The sequence below is a fragment of the Hibiscus syriacus genome, unplaced genomic scaffold (genome assembly GCF_006381635.1).
Source record: "Hibiscus syriacus cultivar Baekdansim isolate YM2019G1 unplaced genomic scaffold, ASM638163v2 tig00110557_pilon, whole genome shotgun sequence".
Classification (NCBI taxonomy): Eukaryota; Viridiplantae; Streptophyta; class Magnoliopsida; order Malvales; family Malvaceae; genus Hibiscus; species Hibiscus syriacus.
Window position 1 is genome coordinate 142687 of NW_024062780.1, and position 19642 is coordinate 162328.

The 19642-nt window shown below is 35.3% G+C and overlaps 2 protein-coding genes and 1 pseudogene across 4 annotated transcripts; 1 reads left to right on the plus strand and 2 right to left on the minus strand.

Annotated features, from left to right (window-relative positions):
* Positions 1-260: 260 nt before the first annotated feature.
* LOC120131943 lies at positions 261-3362 on the plus strand (annotated as a pseudogene).
* A 572-nt stretch (positions 3363-3934) lies between these two features.
* On the minus strand, positions 3935-8650 carry LOC120132221 (serine/threonine-protein kinase D6PK-like). Of its 3 annotated transcripts, none has more exons than XM_039149036.1 (3): positions 8412-8650; positions 5663-7647; positions 3935-5061 (listed from the first exon to the last, which is right to left on the minus strand). In XM_039149036.1, the coding sequence occupies exons 2-3, from the start codon at positions 7339-7341 to the stop codon at positions 4203-4205; spliced, it is 2538 nt and encodes an 845-aa protein (XP_039004967.1). In that variant the 5' UTR covers positions 7342-7647; positions 8412-8650; the 3' UTR covers positions 3935-4202. The 3 variants fall into 3 exon arrangements, with proteins under 3 accessions (XP_039004967.1, XP_039004966.1, XP_039004968.1); XM_039149035.1 differs by having other exon boundaries at positions 8400-8650; XM_039149037.1 differs by lacking the exon at positions 8412-8650 and having other exon boundaries at positions 3936-5061; positions 5663-7177; positions 7263-7340.
* A 1812-nt stretch (positions 8651-10462) lies between these two features.
* Positions 10463-11671, minus strand: LOC120132222 (60S acidic ribosomal protein P2-1-like). The gene is made up of 3 exons (XM_039149038.1): positions 11532-11671; positions 10780-11009; positions 10463-10689 (listed from the first exon to the last, which is right to left on the minus strand). Exons 1-3 carry the CDS (start codon positions 11617-11619, stop codon positions 10663-10665), a joined length of 345 nt encoding a protein of 114 aa, XP_039004969.1. The 5' UTR covers positions 11620-11671; the 3' UTR covers positions 10463-10662.
* Positions 11672-19642: the final 7971 nt, after the last annotated feature.

Sequence of the window (19642 nt, forward strand, 5' to 3'; positions counted from 1 at the left end):
GTATATAAGTATACTAATGGTTCTACGATGGCCCCAAACTGATTTTGTCTGTAGCACCTGATGAAATCAATGTTATTAGATACGCGTTGTCTCTGGTGCAAGATTGCATTCTTGACAGACTTACCCTACTTCATATCACTTTCTCGGAAGACAGTTTCTCTAGCCTTTTTACAGTAGATGGTTAGACATTTAGATAGAGAAATGCTTCAGGAAATTTTGGATGCGTATAATTATCTATAGCTTTGCCTTCTTATGTTCTAAGGTATTTTTTTTATTTTGAGGTCCTTCAGTGCAGGTATGTCTTCAGCGGTGGAAAGGAACAATGTGGACAACAACAAACCCGTCACTCGGGTTCTCTTTTGTGGACCACATTTTCCAGCTTCACAAAATTATACTAGAGAATACTTTGAGAAGTATCCTTTTATCCAAGTACTTCGCTCAAATTGTCCTGCTTATGTACTTTTTAGCTATAGAATATGCTCTTAAATAAATGTTAAAGCACGACCAAAAACCAAACATGCACTGATGTCCAAAACAATCAAACATATTTCTTGTTTTTTCCTTTTCTAATGGAGTTGAACCTTTTTCATATTGAGCTTCTCTAAATTGAACTTCTTGTAGGTTGATGACTTGCCCCTCAAGCAAGTTCCTGATCATATTGGGAATTATGATCTTTGTGTTGCAAAAAACATGCGGTTCGATTCAAATGTCTTGTCTCGTGCAAAACAGATGAAGCTTATAATGCAGTTTGGTGTTGGCCTAGAATTCTTTTATTACGATGATATTTCTACATTAAATCTTTTTCCATATTACATTTTCTGCATTAATTTTTCATTTTCATACTTTGGCATGAAGGTGTTGATGTTGATGCTGCTACAAAGCATGGGATAAAAGTTGCCAGAATTCCTGGTGGTGCTACTGGAAATGCTGCATCTTGTGCCGAAATGGTTATATATCTTATGTTGGGCCTTCTTAGGAAACAGGTTTATTTAATTTATTAACTTAAAAATTACATTGCTTCTCTAATATTTTCATATGATAGTAGTTAAACACGAAAAATAGTTTACTTTATGTTAATTGTGAGGTTAGTTCACTATGTTCTCTTATTTGTCTGATTTGTGCATACAATTGAAAGCTGTGTCTGGATTAAAAAACATGAAAGAGACTTTGCAATGGAACTTGATTATCATTTTAATAAACCATGGTCAAAATGCAGTAGATTAAGCAACTTTTGGAAGAGAACAATAGCCTTATGAACCATTATGAGATCGATGGCCATTAACTGCTAGACTAGTTGTGTCTTTGTTCCTATTCCCAGAAAATTTTCATCAAGCCTCGAAATTAAGGTCGTTCGATAATATTGTAATATGAATAATTCGATAAAGCAGTCATACCTTGCATTTCAGCTAGACAGCAACTCATGTTTGTAGTTTTTTGTTTAATTAGATAGTATTTTGTTCAATGCATTTAGTTGTATGGTGACTTGTCACTGATAATATACTCGATGAGTGATCGTTTGAACTTCATAATTTGGTTGTATCAGGCCAACTGAATTGAATACAAAAAAAAAAGCTTTACCATACCATGGCATAACGGTTAGTGTAAATTAGTTTTCTTTCTGTCATGCCAAAGGAGGACAGAAACAGAGGCAATAATTTGACTTGGATTCAGGCATGAAACTAAATATTTTCTGTGATAGGAAATTTGACATTTAGTACTGGGCATAATCAATACACTGTTGATGTATCTGGTTTGCATTTTTTACTTGGAACTGGCAATGTCTTAAGGAGACGTCAGTTAAAATTGATCTTATCCGTGCATGGTAAAGGACTAAGAGAATCAATCTGTTTCAATTTGTTTATTCGAATATAGTAAAGGACTATGACAAATTGAGAATTAATCTGTTTCAACTTGTTTCTTCAAACATTTGTATTTACGACCTTAATCCTTATTTAGACTCCTCAAATTTTGTTTTCTTTTTCCTTTTTCCCGGCAATGAAATTGTGGTTTGATGATCTCGTTTTTCAATAATTGTAGGCAATGAGATCTTAATATGATGCTCTCGTGTTTCAAATCATCGTTTCCAATGATTTTTTAGTTTAATTTTCACTAATCAGCCTGCTTGTCCAGATCTTTATACTGGGCTTTGGAAATATTGGAATTCAGTTGGCCTAGCGCCTAAAAACATTTGGTGTTAAAGTTATTGCTACAAAAAGGAGCAGGCCCTCAACTTTGGAAGTTACCCCAAAAGGTATAGAAGATTTATTAAGTAAATAGTGAAACTAAGTTGCAATGGCATCTCATTCATTATGGTCTCGAATATTCAGCTTTTCCAAGTCAAAATGAGGTCATTGGTGATTTGATTGACAAGAAAAGCATTCATTGAGGTATTTATGAGTTTGCAAGCAATGCCGATATAGTTGTCTGTTGCTTGAGTTTGAATAAAGATACAGTAAGGCTTCTCCTTTCCTTCTTTACTTGAAATATCCGCTTTCAAAGAAACGTTAAGGCTACAAAGCTTACTCTCCAAGCAAATTTCATACAATTAGGATGTTTCAAATTTTCAGGTTGGCATTGTGAACAAGTCCTTATGTTTGTTTCAAATGCACACCGTAATTCAGGAGAGAACTGTCATTGTTTTTCTTTAAAATGCAGTCATAGCCATGAAAACATGAAACTGAACGGCACAAGTTTTTTTTCAAAACGCATGTTTTCGTAGCATATATTTAGATACTACCTCTCTTCTGTAACCTTTCGATGTTTAATTGGATGTTTGTGCTAATAATAGTGTGATATTCAGGGAGCCCTTTTGGTGAATGTTGCTCGAGGAACTCTTCTAGACTATGAGGTAGTTGTGCATCATCTCGAGTCAGGACACTTGGGAGTTGGGAGGCTTAGGAACTGATGTTGCATGGAGAGCCCATTTTGAAATTCAAGAATGTAATACTGACACCTCATGTTGCCGGGGTTACCGAACATTCTTATCGAACCATGGCTAAGGTATGCATCTTAGTTATGCTTTTAGATTTTTAAAAGTAACATGAATTTTATTTTTCACTGCAAAGGCATTAAAGCCGAGAAAAAGAAGAAACTCGGTATATGAATTGTCAAATTTATCCAACTAAAGTAGGGTTTCAGGTATTTGTTTCACTCGCATCTTCATCTTCATCATTGTGACTGCTTGTTTTGTTATTTGTTTAATGTGGATTTCCAAGTATAATTGCTGCTCATATTTTGCTAATTTCAGGTTGTTGGTGATGTTGCCTTACAACCTCATGCTGGAAACCCTTTCACAGGGATAGAGTTAGTAAATTAGTTGACTTCGAATCGAACCTAAAATTTTAATGTCCGTTTTAGGTTCAGTCAATCATTGGAAACTTGTTATTTCGATTATCAAAACAAATCATGTCATGGAAATTTGGGATATCCCCGATTTATTTTCAAAATAAAGTTACTTGTTTGACATTTGATCTTATCATTTTAACATCATAAAATTTCTCAACTTTCAGAAGGTAGCGTTTTAGGCTGATTCTTCATCTGGAAAAGGAAAGACAACTGATAAGTGAAGAGAAGTAGCGTAACTTCTGATACCATTATCGAGAAATTATTTCATCAATCGTCGTGAAATTTCAAGAGCCAAAGGACACATTCCTTTTACAGAATATACATGAATAAAAGAAACAGTTACATACATGTATCAAGTAGAAACTTAGGAACCATGAATGTTGTTATTCTCGCTGAAGATGTAGTCCAGCATTCACTTGCAAGCATCTTCAAGTAAGTCTAAAACCTGTTAAAGCAATGGACAACATAACACAAGAGGCACAGTAAGATAACAAAAAGGCGACATTACTCGATGTCGTTTAGCTAATCAAGAACTAATAGTAAAGTATACATGTCAAGACGTACCAACTTCCAAACTCACATGGCAAGATATTTCCAGTCATCTATACTCTCTAGTCGTATCCCTGTGTCTTGACAATAATGGGAAAAATATTTGTAAAAAAAAAGAAAAAAGAAAGAAAAACACTGGCAGAGCCTGAAATAGATAATTTGTGTAAATACTGTAGTGAATTTTTTTCGCAGAGCATTCAATTTCTAGTACAGTGCTGCTCGCAAGATTGGATGATTGTTGTACTTTTGAAGACTCAAATAGCTCAGAAGCCAAAAAGATGTTCCTTTTCTCACATTGTCCTAGAAAACTAAAACATATCAAACTCCATATGGTCTTCAGTAACCTGCAATTCGCCACCTTTGGAGCTGTCATTTCTCTGCAAAGCTGGCGTTGGCACACAGATGCTGGTCTCGCATAACCTTGGCATCTCGGGTGGTACCGTGCATCGTATCAGAGCCCAATTTAGGCCTCCAAAGAAAGGATGCCGTTTGATCTCTGCTGCTCCTTTCACTGATCCTAACCGGTTCTCAGGTTCCTTAACTAAAAGCCCTCTTATCAAATCTCTTGCATGAAAACTAACTATAGGGCTGGCAGGAAATCTAAGGTTATGTGAAACCACATTGGATAGTGTTTCATCGTTTCCTGAACCCCTGAAAGGCGTTTTTCCGTACAAAAGCTCGAACAGAAAGATTCCGAATGTCCACCAATCAACAGCGTTCCCATGACCTTCACCTTTGATGATTTCTGGAGCAAGGTATTCATGTGTTCCAACAAATGAGTTTGACCGGGCACTGGTTGGCTCCACTACAATCTGTGGCATGGAGTTAATCTGAGTAGCTAGGTCAGATTTTATCCTCCTTGACTTGGAAGCAAGTGATAGAAGCCTAGGAGTGAAGCATGGAACTTGAAAGGATGGATTTAGGCAGAAAGGCTCAATACAGCTGGACTCGGAGCATGTACTTGACATCTTCTCTGCAGGCTCAGCAATGGGTGAAGCAGATTTAAGCAGCACTGGATTGGCATCACATCTGAATGACAGGTCAAAATCCGTAAGCATGATGTGACCATCTTCTCTAACCAAGATATTTTCTGGTTTTAGATCTCGATAAACAACACCAAACATGTGTAGGTACTCCAATGCAAGGAGGACTTCAGCACCATAAAACCTGCATGAATGAAAAGCAAAAGTAGGAAGAAAAACATCAGAAAACCAGAGAAACAAGAAACCGTCGATGAACCAAAATAATGTGATTCAAATTTAATTCTAACAATCTTAATCATGATTAAAACCTCGTATATCTAGTGTTCTGAACCTGACTTTAAGCTCCATCACTTGCATGGCATCCTCATGAACAAAAACAATATCAAGGAATCTTAATTTAAGAATTCAGATTTACTCCCTATAAGTTTCCACTTAAAATAAAGAAAGCTTTAACTTGAGTGGAAATTTTCGATCCTGTTCTGAGGTGCATGAGTTTTCATGATGAGAACTGCCTTTTTTTTCTTTTCTTCCTTACCTTTTCCTTTTTGCTTCAAGGTCGAAATTACCAAGGACTAAATGACACAGAATGAGTACTAAGATGCTTAGATCTTCAACAAAAAAAAAAACGGGGACAGCATTTTCTCTTCCCTATTTTCCCGTATGTCCTACTGGTTGTGCATAATCAGAAACATATAAAATTAAGAACAATGTAAAATGCACACTAAAGCTTCTTGTCAGCACAAACTAGAAGCATATTCTAACATCATTAAAGAGAGAGATTCTACCTTACTGCTTGTTCAGAGAAACTCCTGCCAGGCTGCTTCTGTCGTAACACATGCAAATCTCCACCGGGACAATACTCCATAACCAAGCAAGAAAGTTGTTCTGTCGCAAGATAGGCATATAGTGTGGGGAGAAAAGGATGATCCAGCATTTGCATTATCTCCTTTTCTGTTTGTGCCCTAGGAATCTTCCTGTGGTTCAACAAAAATTCATTGTTCATCACTTTCAAAGCAAATAAGCAATTTGTACTGATTAGCTCAGCAAGATAAACGGTCCCAATATCCCCACAACCAAGCTTCTTGAGAAGCTTGAAGTGATTCAAACTCAAGCGTCCATGCTGCTTCCAAACGGAGCTAATAGCTTCCCACCTCAAATCTTTTGACATGTGAGGTCTGCTACCTATCCGACTAGAACCAATGATATTGCTTTCATCACTAGTGATTGTGCTACTACTATACTCCCCAATGCTACTTTTCGAGCTCTGGGAAAACTCTCCCTTTTCCCTTGATCTTGATCTGTCATCAGCTTCGAACAACAATGCTTTGGATTTGTAACTACAGTTTGAACTCAAAATCGATTTGAAACTTGTACCCACCATGCTTGAGTTAACTTCAGTGCCGCAACTTGTACTGCTGCAAACTCGTGAAACTTTCATGTTTTCCTTTCTTTCATTGCCTGAAGGCTTCTGTATTTGGCTATCTGAATAAGTCGTACTAGGACAGAGATCATTGCCGAAACAACCATTACAGGAATTGGAACTGCTGGCAGTAGTAGTTGATTCCTGTTTTGCTTTCTTCCTTATAAAGCTTTTGTTCCTCAAGAATGGCTTGATTAGACGTGGATTTTCACAAATAGATTTCACCTTACAAGCAGCATTAGAAACAGGAGGAGATTCAACACAAATCGAGAGAGAGGTACAACCAATCTCCTTGGCTTCCTCAGCAGCATGATTAACAGCAGAAGAATCTATAGAATTTAGTCTTTTAAGTTCTGCTTCTGACACTTCATTTTTAGACTCCATGCTCAAAGGAACAGCCCGATCTGGGACCAGAAATCCGGTGGTTGCCTTTTCTGTTGTTGCATTATCTGAAGGACTGGAATTTCGGTTTAAAATCTCAATGTTTGAAAGCTTCAATGATTCAGGCATCTTTTCCAAAGAATTGGATGTACTCTTTTCAGGAACAAGTGGAATTTCCACTAAATTCCCTTTACCTTCATTTAGGGTAACTCCTGATCCATTATTTTCAACTACTACAGCCCTGTACAACCTTCTTATAGTTCCTGCTTCCGAGATCCCTGATGAACCTGCTGGTTTTGATAACCGTTTCTTCATAACAGCCATCTCGGATGCCTGAGAGATAGACAACCCTCTAAATGCCTGCTTCAAACTCATGGGTTCAGAAATTCCAATTCCCGAAGCGTGAGAAGAACCAACTCTAACTGGTCTTTTCATTGCACGCTTCCATAAAGCATCTCTACCAACATCCCTTGAGAAACCAGAAACCCTGGATGATGTCCTACCATCGATTGTTTCAAACAGACAGTTAATGTCATCCTCAATGGAATACTTATTTCCTGATTTTTGCAAATAGTATATCTTACCAGGCTCTTCAGTTTTCAATTCAGCATCGATTTCATCAGTCGATTCAACAATTTCTGAAGTACTAGGCCCTACATCCATCTCTTCTAAAATTCAACTCAAAGACTAATACAACAAGAAAGCAGGGGAACTAGATCATCTGCAAACTTACTCTATCCTATTTCGGAAGAAGTGTCTATATCTCAAAGAATGAGTAGAAACAAGCAATAAAACAATCTCACTTGTCCCCCAAGATAACCATGGATCATTACGGTTCTTGGCTTAAGATAGCCAATCGAAACCCCCACTTTTAAATTTCAAAACACAGAGTTCAAGTTCCACAATGTATCACAAAGTTTGAGAGAAATAGAGGTCATAAAAAACATCTGTCGTTGACGAAGAAAGGTCCTGCAGCATTCCATGAAAAGGTGTGAGTAATTAATTAACAAGCAACTAAAAGTTCATCAAATAAATTGTCATAAGTACTACCGGGTTCCTTGCCCCCCCCCTCTTTCATTTTCAAAATCAAAGAAGCTTAAGGCTACCGAAATCCTAGAGCACAATAAAACTGTATCAACAACCGACTTAAAGTCAAATACTTTAATTACTGTAAGCCATGTTTATTACAAGCTTTACATTGAGTTTCAATTGAAATCCCAATCCCATACCAGGGCTTTTGGCTTAAAGAAAACAACCAACCACCATGTGAAAACTCCAAATTTCACATCTAAAAGGAGCATAAAAGGTGAAGCTTTCAACTCCAAAAGGCAAAACTTAAAAGAATAAAATAACTTCACCTCAAACAGAAGATACCAAACTCTGAAAGTGCATAGATATTTCTCGTAGAAGAATATGAACAAAAAAGTAAAGCTTGGTGAGAGTTAAAACTCGAAAACCCCAAAACAGATAAAGATAAAATTATCAAAGGGGTGCCTATGAAACTGAGAAATACGTAGAACCCAGAGAAGGGTTGCCTTTGAAGATGCCATACAAGAAAATGAATGAAAATGCCAAAAATTTGGAGACCTATGTAGAGATAAATGACATAATTAGGGTTGGGACAAAAGGAGGGGAAAAGAGAGGAGAAAAAAGAAAATTGTGAATTGAACGAATGAAGATAGAGGGTGGGAAAGACAGGCAAAGTTAGATAAGCTACTCACGAGAAATTTCACCTTGTTCACTCACAGCTACGACCTACTGCTGCTCTACAATTTCTTCTTCTTTTTTACTCTGTAATGGCCGAAAATCAAAATAAAAATGTGTGATGATAAATACAAAACATAAAAGTACAACACGAGAAGAAAACAAAAAAACAAAATAACATTTGTGCATGAAATCCGAAATGTTATGTTATGTGGGTGGCATGCACTTGGATCCAGGAGAAGCAATATGATTGTCCACAAAGGGAATATTAACAAACAAGAAGGACAAAAATATGCAAAATCAATCAAACTCCGATTCTGTGCATGTTCTTTCAACAATGAATAGTCAAAGCCTCTGTTCATTTTTCAACCCTTTATCGTTTCCTTATAAAGTTGAAAAGCTTTGCCACCTACTGGCAACTACTACTACTTTTGCATTTCAAACTCATCATGTCATGTCGTGTGATCTCTATTTTTTTAACGTACTTGATTAATTTGTGATTATAATTTAATTAATAATTTAAAATTAAATTATTTTTAAAAATATTAACGAAAAATCTCATTCTATTAACTATACGGATATAGTGACGATACTTTACAGTGAATTTGACTCGCTTAATCTGGATTATGATTCATATATACATATAGTGAGGATAACACGGCACAATGATATAATCAAGAGCGGGAATGTTGATTCAATAGCTTTGTAGTAATATTTACTTTATTTACTCGTTTGGTAAATTCCTTTTTTCTTTTTAACTATTATCATTGAACTTTGACTGAACAGGCTAATTAATCATTGTCAGTAATGGGGTTGAACGGGCGGCAATTTCTTTGGAAGGGTGGCTTAGAATACCTGTTTTGGGTTTATTATTTGGCTTAATACCAAAAGAAGTGTCTAAATTATCCAGTTTGTTACGAATGAGTGTGTAAACTATTTTTTTACTCATTCATGTGTCTAACGTTAGAAACGTTATCACTTTAAGTGTTTTGATTCTAACTTTTGTTAAAAAACTTGTTAAGTGACATGTGTTATAATCTAGTAATTTTGGAAATTTATTTAAAAAAATACTTAAAAATATTTTATTTCAAAAAGCCACAATTTTTTAAAAAATATAAAAAAGCCCCAAACTATCTAAATCTCTTATTCTAGTCCCTTTACTCCAACCTTCGGTCATCTTCGGCCACCCGTACATCGCCGACCACCCACTGACCGGTCATAACCCTTGTTATCATCTCAAAACCCAAAATTTTCAAATTTCTAATCCCTAAAATCCAAAATACCCAATCTCTTAGATCAATTGTAGTAATTGACCTTTTATCTTTTTGTGGCAGCCATCCCCTTGGCCATATGGTCGGCCGTTTGAATTTTGGCCGTTTGGGCATGGAAAACTAAAATCACGAGCACTGTATGGGAAGGGAGGGGGAGGGGATTTAATAGTACTTTTATATTTTTTAAGAAAAATAAAAAAAATCAAAATTTTAGGAGTATGAGACATGTAATTTAACGGGGTTTTATAATGACAGATATGGCTGAGGCACCTGAAGTGGTAATGTTTGTAATGTTAGGGATATAGATGAGTCAAAAAATAATTTAAGCACCTATTTGTGAAAAAAACAATATAATTTGAGTACTTATTTTGGTATTAAGCATTATTATTTCCCCAAACTATTAAACATTTTTTTAAAAAGGTAATTCACACATTAATTTAAAATCAAATTTTAAACGTAAAAAAAATAAATAATACTAATATATGTACTCACCTTTGTTTTTAATTCTGTAAATTCAAATTTAGTGTTTTAATTTTAAATAAATTTTAATGTTAAAGCTGCATTTCAACTCGCGAGTCAATTAAATTTAGTCCTTTTATCTAACCAAGATGGGAAATAATTTTAGTGAGTATTAGAAATATAGATCAATGAACGTTTTGCCATATAAAATTTATTTAAGGTTTAAAATTTAATATTTAATTTATAAAAACAAGTGGAAATTAGTTTTTGAAAAAACTTGTAAATAACACCTGTATTGAACAGGTACTACCTGAACTTCACATCCAACCCCAACCCATAAAGCATATAGATCATAACTTGCTTTAATCCAAAAATTCATAATTTCAACCGAATTGTTAATTTTCTTCAACTACATTTTCAGAATAAAACTAAAACTTAAAAGATCAGATAACAATATCCAACTAGAAAGCAATGAACACGACAAACCATGTAGCACTTAAAATAAAAGTAACAGCTGCATAAGAGAAGTCTTGATATTTGCATTACTTGCTTAATCAAAGAGGCTGAAACCCATATCCTGTAACAAAAAGGGAATAATGTGAGTAAAGAATACATGAATAAAGAAATCAATTACGAGTAGTAAATTTGTGTGTAAAATAATCATTACATCATCCGACTCTTCCTTCTCTTCGACCTTCTCCTCTTTCTTGGCCTCGACAGCTGGTGCAGCATTGCCACCACTGCCACCGGATGTAGGAGCAGCAACGGCAGCACCACCACCACCTGAAGGAACTGAAGCCAACTTCTCCCTTCCAGATGCAATTAGCTCGGTGATATCTTTTCCCTTTACTTGGGACAATAGCAACTCTATCCTATCATCATCAGCCTCAGCTCCAACTGCAAAATACATAGTAAAAAGGTTAAGCCATAGCTGCCTAACTGCTAGTTGGCGTTTCAATATTTAAATTTGGATTCTCAAATAAAAGAAGTATGGAATTGCATAATAGAACGCATGTTAAATCGTGACTTGAATTCAAATTTCATGTTTTTATACCTTTGAAGTGTAATCATTTTGAATCATACCAAATTTATATGCATTTCACTTTTATAATTCATAGCAAACGAAATCAAAATCCGATTTCAAGATTCATGTTTCAAAATAATTCTTCTATAATTTTAGTTCTAGTTTCTTGAGTTTCATTACGGTTTTAATACTTCCCTTTACTATTAGGCTAATATTTTACCATTTGCAATTGTAGATTTGACTAAATTCAATAAAAATCCAACGAACGCATAATAATAACAAATTAACAAATCACAGCTGAACTAAATAAAGATCAATGGAGTGAATATCCTTGGATCAAATATAAGAGGTATAAAATATAGTAAATCGAGATAACAAGAGAGTGAGAAAAATACCAGATCCGAGAATATCCTTCAGATCTGCGGCAGAAGGGCTAAGGTTCCCTCCCAAGACGGCGAGCAAATAGGCAGCGATTACCTTCATTTTTTATTCAACCAAATAAACCTTAGAGCCAGAAGGGAAAATGAGCCGCGGGGGAAATATAGGGTTTTGTGAGAAAGAAAATGAAGATATATATTACAAATGCGGATGCTGCTAGGGTTTTTTCTTTGGATAAAATACATCGTTAACATCTCAAACTATCTTCTCACTCCTATTTTGATTACCAAAATTTTAAATTTTAAATTAAATCACTCAAATTTTAAATTATATCTATTTTATTTCATAAACTTATTTTATTAATATTTTTTATGACATGACATTTATTATTATTATTATTGTTATTATTATTGCCACATAAGATTAAAATAAAAATAATAAAATTAAAACCTTAAAATCATACTCTATAAACCTTTAGAGTCAAATCCTAAACTTTAAATTTTAGACTCGAACTCTAAATTCTAAATTACAACTCTTACTCCCATCTTCACTCTCGACGATTACACCTCCCATGTATTGTACCTCATCAGCGTGCATGGCTTATCATGTAATTTGAGAGCTATGAGCGAGAATTATAAAGCTGATGAGTAGTTGGATTTTGTTGCTTGGACTCTAACAACAAAGAGTAACATGAACGTCAATATTTGTCCAGCTCATCTTCAAAATTTAGTAGCAAATTTTTGTTATTGGAGTTATTATTGAGCGAGAAATATTATCGACATGTTGTTGGGTATAACAAGCCTGTTGAGTTTGCCAACATTGCTTGGGGTCAAAGGGTTTTCCAAACATAAAATTCTTTTGACGGTTATGGTTTACTTCAATTTGGTCCGCCAAAAAATACAAATTGGTAAAATCTATAAAAAAAAATTATGATGCTCAACGAGTATCGATGAGTATCACTAATGATGAGCACTATTAATTTAATTTATAAAAAATTAAATTTTAAAGGATTCAACGTATAATTATAAATTAGTTGAAAATTTAAAAGTAAAGTATTTAAAAAAAAAGAGAAAATAACCTCATTGACAAAAAATGTTTTATAATATACGATTTTAACCAACTTTTTTTGGATTTGCCAAAATGACCAACTAAATCGCAATGCGATCGATAATTCGTAACGTGATCTTCGGTATCGCAAATCAGTTTCCAGATTCGCAACGCGAACTTCGACTATCGCAATGCGAACTTCGACTATCGCAACGCGAACTTGAACTATCGCAATGCGAATATGTAAATCGCAATGCGATAGTCGACTATCGCAATGCAATTTACATATTCGCATTGCGATAGTCCAAGTTCGCATTGCGATAGTCGAAGTTCGCATTGCGATAGTCGAAGTTCGCATTGCGAATCTGGAAACTGATTTGCGATACCGGAGATCGCGTTGCGAATTATCGATCGCATTGCGATTTAGTTGGTCATTTTGGCAAATCCAAAAAAAATTGGTTAAAATCGTATATTATAAAATATTTTTGGTCAATGAGGTTATTTTCTCTTTTTTTTAAAAATACTTTACTTTTAAATTTTCAACTAATTTATAATTATACGTTGAATCCTTTAAAATTTAATTTTTTATAAATTAAATTAATAGTGCTCATTATTAGTGATACTTATCGGTACTCGTTGAGCATCGTAATTTTTTTTATAGATTTTACCAATTTGTATTTTATGGTAGACCAAATTGAAATAAACCATAACCGTCAAAATAATTTTATGTTTGGAAAACCCTTTGACCCCAAGCAATGTTGGCAAACTCAACAGGCTTGTTATACCCAAACAACATGTCGATAATATTTCTCGCTCAATAATAACTCCAATAACAAAAATTTGCTACTAAATTTTGAAGATGAGCTGGACAAATATTGACGTTCATGTTACTCTTTGTTGTTAGAGTCCAAGCAACAAAATCCAATTACTCATCAGCTTTATAATTCTCGCTCATAGCTCTCAAATTACATGATAGTCGACTATCTCAATGCGAATATGTAAATCGCAATGCGATAGTCGAAGAATTTTCTCTAAAAAGATAGTATTCGCGCGGATGTGTCGAAGACACGTATTACCACGACCACGACCACGAGACGAGACGAGACGGACGGCGGCGGCGGCGACGCGCGAGAGTCCCCCTTGTTCTCTATCACTCAACAAGAAAGCGGGAAAGCCAAGCCTTAAATACCATTCCCAATAGTGTTTCCAATACTATGTGGGATTGAGCATTACCAACACTTGTTTTCAATACAATGTGATTATTCAGGAAACAATTAACAATCATGCACCTTAAAACAACTGAATCAGCAACCAATTGTATTAGTATTATATGATTAAATATGTCATAATTAAATGTCAATCTACAATCAATCGCGATTATTGCAATTTTAAGCAAAACATTCAAAAATAATATCACTATTTAAGGCTCAATCCCACATAGTATTGGGAACAAGTGTTGGTAATGCTCAATCCCACATAGTATTGGAAACACTATTGGGAATGGTATTTAAGGCTTGGCTTTCCCACTTCCTCGTTGAGTGATAGAGAACAAGGGGGACTCTCGCGCGCCGCCGCCGCCGCCGTCTCGTCTCGTCTCGGGTCGGGTCGGGTCGTGGTCGTGGTCGTGGTCGTGGTAATACGTGTTTTCGACACGTCCGCGCGAATACTATCTTTTTAGAGAAAATTCTTAAGAAACAAATGCAATACCACCAGTCGTTGCGATTTTGGACTATCGCAACGAATTTGGAATAAATCGCAACGCGAACTGGACTATCGCAATGCGAATATGTATATCACAATGCGATAGTCGAAGTTCGCGTTGCGATAGTCCAATTTCTGTTGAAACATTTTGATATTTCGATATAACAAATTAAGTTAAATGGATTTTAAGATTTTCCAAATGATTTTCTAAGTATATTCGATATAACTATTCGAATATCAAAACATTACTCCAAATATTTCAAAAATCATTTTTAATCCTTACTTAAGTGTAAAATTAAGTTTTAATCATAAAACAATTTCAAAATAATCTTACAAAGTATTTCGAACCAATTCAAAGCCAAAAATTACAGATTGCTCAGAGGGAACCGATTCCCCCCCATAGGAGGAACCGATTCCCCCTAAATGGTTTTGGCCCCGAGATTTCCAGAATGCTCGGAGGGAACCGATTCCCCCTAAACAGTTTTGCTCCGAGAATTCCAGTATGCTCGGAGGGAACCGATCCCCCCCAAGGGGGTACCGATTCCCCCCCTTGTACAACGGTCGAAATATTTGAATTTTACACTTAGGAACTGATTCCCTTCAAGGGGGAACCGATTCCCCCCACGCTCCAAGCTGTTTTATTAAATGTTTTCACACTAAAACGGCTATAATATCTTCTCTAATCATCCCCAACGTTCAGAAGTGATCCAAGGTGTATTTAAGCAAGCTTAGAAGCCATTGATCAGTAACAAGAAACATCAAGCAACTAGAATCAAGAGAGAATCAAAGAGAAAGCATCAAACCTCAAGTTTGAGCATTTCAAGCCTATTTTCATTCAATATTCATTTTGCTTTCAAGAACACTTTTTGTGCTCAATTGTATTCATCTTTGAGTGTTCTTTTCTTTATTCTAGAATTGTGCAAACATCTTACCTTGTGAGGTTTTCTTGTAAGTTTGCAAATTTGTAATCTTCTCTTTGAGAAAAGAGTGTTCTCAAGAGTTGGGGTATACTCTTGAGGGAATTGTAAGGTTATCTCTTTGGCCTCAAAAGAAAGAACAAATTAGTGAATTTGTTGGAAAATCCTTAGTGTGGATAGCTAAGGTAGTGGACGTAGACTTTGTTTGAGAAAGTCGAACCACTGTAAATCGCTGTGCAATTACTTTCAATTTTCTGCAAAAGCTTCCACAAAATTTTTATTACCAATTCACCTCCCTCTTGGCCAATTTCGGCATTCGATTAACTCAACAATTGGTATCAGAGCCTAACTCATTTGAAGGTTTTATCGCCTCTTGAGTCGATTCGGGAAGAGTTATATCGATTATTAAAGTCATCAATGGCCTCCGCTTCAAATTTCGACTCCGGTCTCGATTCGATGCCCGTCAACAAGCCTCCTTTCTTCAATGGAGCTAACTACGCCTATTGGAAGAATAGAATGATGTACTTCATTCAAGCAAGTGACATGGGAGCATGAAATGCCGTAGAAGAATGATACATTAAGCCTATCACTCATCCAAGGTTGTGGAGTGAAGGAGATACAAAAATGTTCCAGCTCAACTCCAAAGCCATCCATATTATCTTTTGTGCTCTTGGACCAGATGAATACGGAAGAGTTTCATCGTGTACAACCGCCAAAGAAATATGGGACAAGCTTCAAGTCACACATGAAGGTACCGATGAGGTAAAGAAATCAAAAATTAGTATTCTAACGCATAGCTATGAAAATTTCAGGATGAAACCAAATGAAGACATCAAAGCTATGACGGATAGATTTTCAACGATTGTCAATGGTCTCAAATCATATGGAGAGATCATCTCAAATGAAAAGCTTGTGAGGAAGTTAGTCTACTCCCTCCCAAAATAATGGCAATCAAAGAAGACAGCAATCATCGAGTCTAAGGACCTATCGTCCTTAACTCTTGAAGAACTTATCGGTTCACTCCTCACTCATGAGATGATGCTTGAAGATGAGGTGGACCTTGATAAAGTTGAAGAAACACCAAAGGAGAAGGAGAAGAAGAAAAACATTGGAGTTGCTCTCAAATCCACAAAAGATGAGAGTGATTCTAATGATGATGATGATGACGAGGAAATGGCATTGTTTGCCAAACGGTTCAGAAAAATGATGAGACCTTACCGAGGAAGAAAATTCAAACGAAATGAAGGCCTCAAAGATGAACCAAAAGAGAAGGACCCGATCATTTGCTATGAATGCAAAAAGCCAGGGCATGTCAAATATGATTGCCCACAATTGAAGAAGAAGGGTCAATCAAAGAATAAGCACAAGGCTCATGTGGCTACATGGAGCGATGAAGAAGGTTCCGATGAAGAAGAACAAGAAGTAGCAAATTTGTGCTTAATGGCATTTGGGGAAGATTCTAAGGTAACCTCTAACTCATCTGATTTTGATGATTTATCTTATGATGAGCTATTAGAGGAATATAATGGGTTGGCTTCGGATTATGAGAAATTATTTTTAAAATATAAAAATGATATTTCAAAGTTGAAAAATGAAAATAAACTCATATCCAAAACAAACAATGATCTTGAAAGTAAAATCAAAGATTTGCAAATCAAACTAGAAGAGTTTGAAAAGAAAAATTTAGATTTGCAAAATTTACTTTCAAAGGTCAATGATGATCATCAAAAGAAAATTGATGATCTTAAAACTTCTTTTGATAAAGTTGGAACAAAACGTTTTGAAAAAGGAGAAAATTCAAAATCCAACTTTGTTAGAAAAGATTTTAGAAACTACAATCATAGATATCCTCAATGAACCTTAAATGGTAAAATCTTTAGAAGTATATGGGTTCCTAAAGGACTCATTACTACTAAAGATAAAGATATCCTACACAAATGGATACCTAAGGGAACTAGGATTTTGGAAACTAATGAATATGGACCCAAAAGAATTTGGGTACCAAAAATAAAAAATTAATCTATGTTTGTAGGGAAAGGAGCATTGCTACAAGGCACGGGAAACAAATTCAAATTCATGGTACCTTGATAGTGGATGCTCAAGACACATGACCGGAGACAAAAGCCGGTTCATAGAGCTTAACGTCAAAAATGGAGGAGAAGTGACTTTTGGTGATAATTCAAAAGGTCACATTGAAGGTATTGGTACAATAGGTAATACCTCTTCCATACAAATTAAAAATGTTTATATGTGAATGGATTAAAGCATAATCTATTGAGTATTAGTCAATTATGCGATAAGGGATTCAATGTCTTGTTTGAAATTAATGGTTGTAAAGTTATTGACATTGCATCTAATCGGATTATGCTTGTTGGTCATAGAATAGGAAACATTTACATGGTGCATTTAGATTCTATTGATATGACTAATTTGTGCCTAGTTGCTAAGGATGAACATGATAGTTGGTTATGGCATAGGAGACTAGGACATGCTAGTATGAGTGTTTTGCAACGGCTAATTCAAGGTGATTTAGTTCGAGGGTTGCCTAAGCTTAAATTTGATAATGATAAAATCTGTGATGCTTGTGCTAAAGGAAAACAAAAGCGCGTTTCTTTTAAATCCATTAATGACGTATCAACTAGTAGAGTATTACAATTGATCCATGTAGATCTTTTTGGGCCAACTAGGACTACTAGCTTGGGTGGAAAACAATATGCATTTGTCTTGGTAGATGACTATTCTAGATATACTTGGGTTCTATTTTTAAGTACTAAAGATGAAGCATTAGAACAGTTCATCACATTTTCAAAAATAATCCAAAATGAAAAAGGTTACTCTATAACTAGTGTTAGGAGTGATCATGGCACTGAATTTGAAAATCTTGGATTTATTGATTTTTGTAATTCTAATGGTATTAGCCACAATTTTTCAGCACCTAGAACCCCTCAACAAAATGGAGTTATTGAGAGGAAAAATCGAACTTTAGAAGAAATGGCTAGAACCATGCTTTGTGAAAATAATTTGCCAAAATATTTTTGGGCGGAAGCCACAAATACTGCTTGTTATGTTGTAAATCGAGTAATGATTAGGCCAATTTTAAAGAAAACTCCATATGAAATTCTCAAAAATAAAAAGCCTAACATTAGCTATTTTCATTCTTTTGGATGTAAATGTTTTGTTTTAAACAACGGTAAAGAAAACCTTGGCAAATTTGATGCTAAAAGTGATGAAGGAATTTTTCTGGGTTATTCCTTAAATTCTAAAGCTTATCGAGTATTTAATAAAAGAACTTTAGTTGTAGAAGAGTCTATACATGTTGTTTTCGATGATAATCGCCTTCCGAGGAATGATTCTTCTGTTAATGATGATGTAGGTATTGTACAAGCAAATGACGTTAGACATGACGTTGGAGAATCATCATCAAAGGAAGAAACAAAAGATGAGGAAACTCATGATCCCCTCGAGAATCCAACCAGTGAAGAAAGGGAAGTATATTTTCCAAGAGAGTACAACTATGTCAAGGGAAGGTTGGAGAACCATCATCAAAGATTTTTTAATTGAAAAAGGTTTTTCAAAAGGGAAGGTTGACACTACATTGTTTTTAAAGCATAAAGGTAAAGATTTATTAGTAGTTCAAATTTATGTTGATGATATAATATTTGGTTCTACTAATGATATTCTTTGCCAAGAATTTTCTAAGCTAATGCAAAGTGAGTTTGAGATGAGCATGATGGGGGAGCTCTCATTTTTCTTGGGACTCCAAATCAAGCAAAGAAAAGATGGCATCTTCATTAATCAAGCTAAGTACGTCAAAGATATGCTCAAGAAGTTTGGACTGGAAAATGGGAAACCTCATGACACTCCAATGAGCTCTTCAACAAAGCTTGACTTAGATGAAGGAGGTAAATGTATAGATGTTAAATTATATAGGTCAATGATTGGCTCTTTGCTTTATCTAACTGCAAGTAGACCGGACATTATGTTTAGTGTTTGCTTATGTGCTAGATTTCAATCATGTCCTAAGGAATCACATTTACTAGCTGTTAAGAGAATCTTTAGATACCTTAAGAACACTCCTAGTTTAGGACTTTGGTATCCTAGAGACTCTAGTTTTAGCTTGCATGCTTTTTCTGATGCGGATTATGGAGGATGCAAATTAGATAGGAAAAGCACCTCCGGTACTTTCCAATTCCTTGGAAATATGCTGATTTCTTGGTTTTCAAAGAAACAAAATTGTGTTGCATTATCTACCACTGAAGCTGAATACATTTCAGCTGGTAGTTACTGTGCACAAGTTTTATGGATGAAACAACAACTTTTTGATTATGGAATTGAAGTAGGTACCATTCCTATCAAGTGTGACAATACTAGTGCTATTTGTCTCACTAAAAATCCCATCCAACACTCTAGAACTAAACACATTGAAATAAGACATCACTTCATTAGAGACCATGTCACTAAGG

Excerpts from the sequence above, each read along its gene's own strand:
- LOC120132221 (XM_039149036.1), bottom strand. The coding sequence starts at position 7,341 with ATGGATGTAGGGCCTAGTACTTCAGAAATTGTTGAATCGACTGATGAA. Across the intron at positions 5,062-5,662 it reads TTCTCTGAACAAGCAGTAAG|GTTTTATGGTGCTGAAGTCC; the intron begins GTAGAATCTCTC and ends TCATTCATGCAG.
- LOC120132222 (XM_039149038.1), bottom strand. The coding sequence starts at position 11,619 with ATGAAGGTAATCGCTGCCTATTTGCTCGCCGTCTTGGGAGGGAACCTT. Across the intron at positions 11,010-11,531 it reads GAAGGATATTCTCGGATCTG|TTGGAGCTGAGGCTGATGAT; the intron begins GTATTTTTCTCA and ends TGTATTTTGCAG. Across the intron at positions 10,690-10,779 it reads AGAAGGAAGAGTCGGATGAT|GATATGGGTTTCAGCCTCTT; the intron begins GTAATGATTATT and ends TTTTTGTTACAG.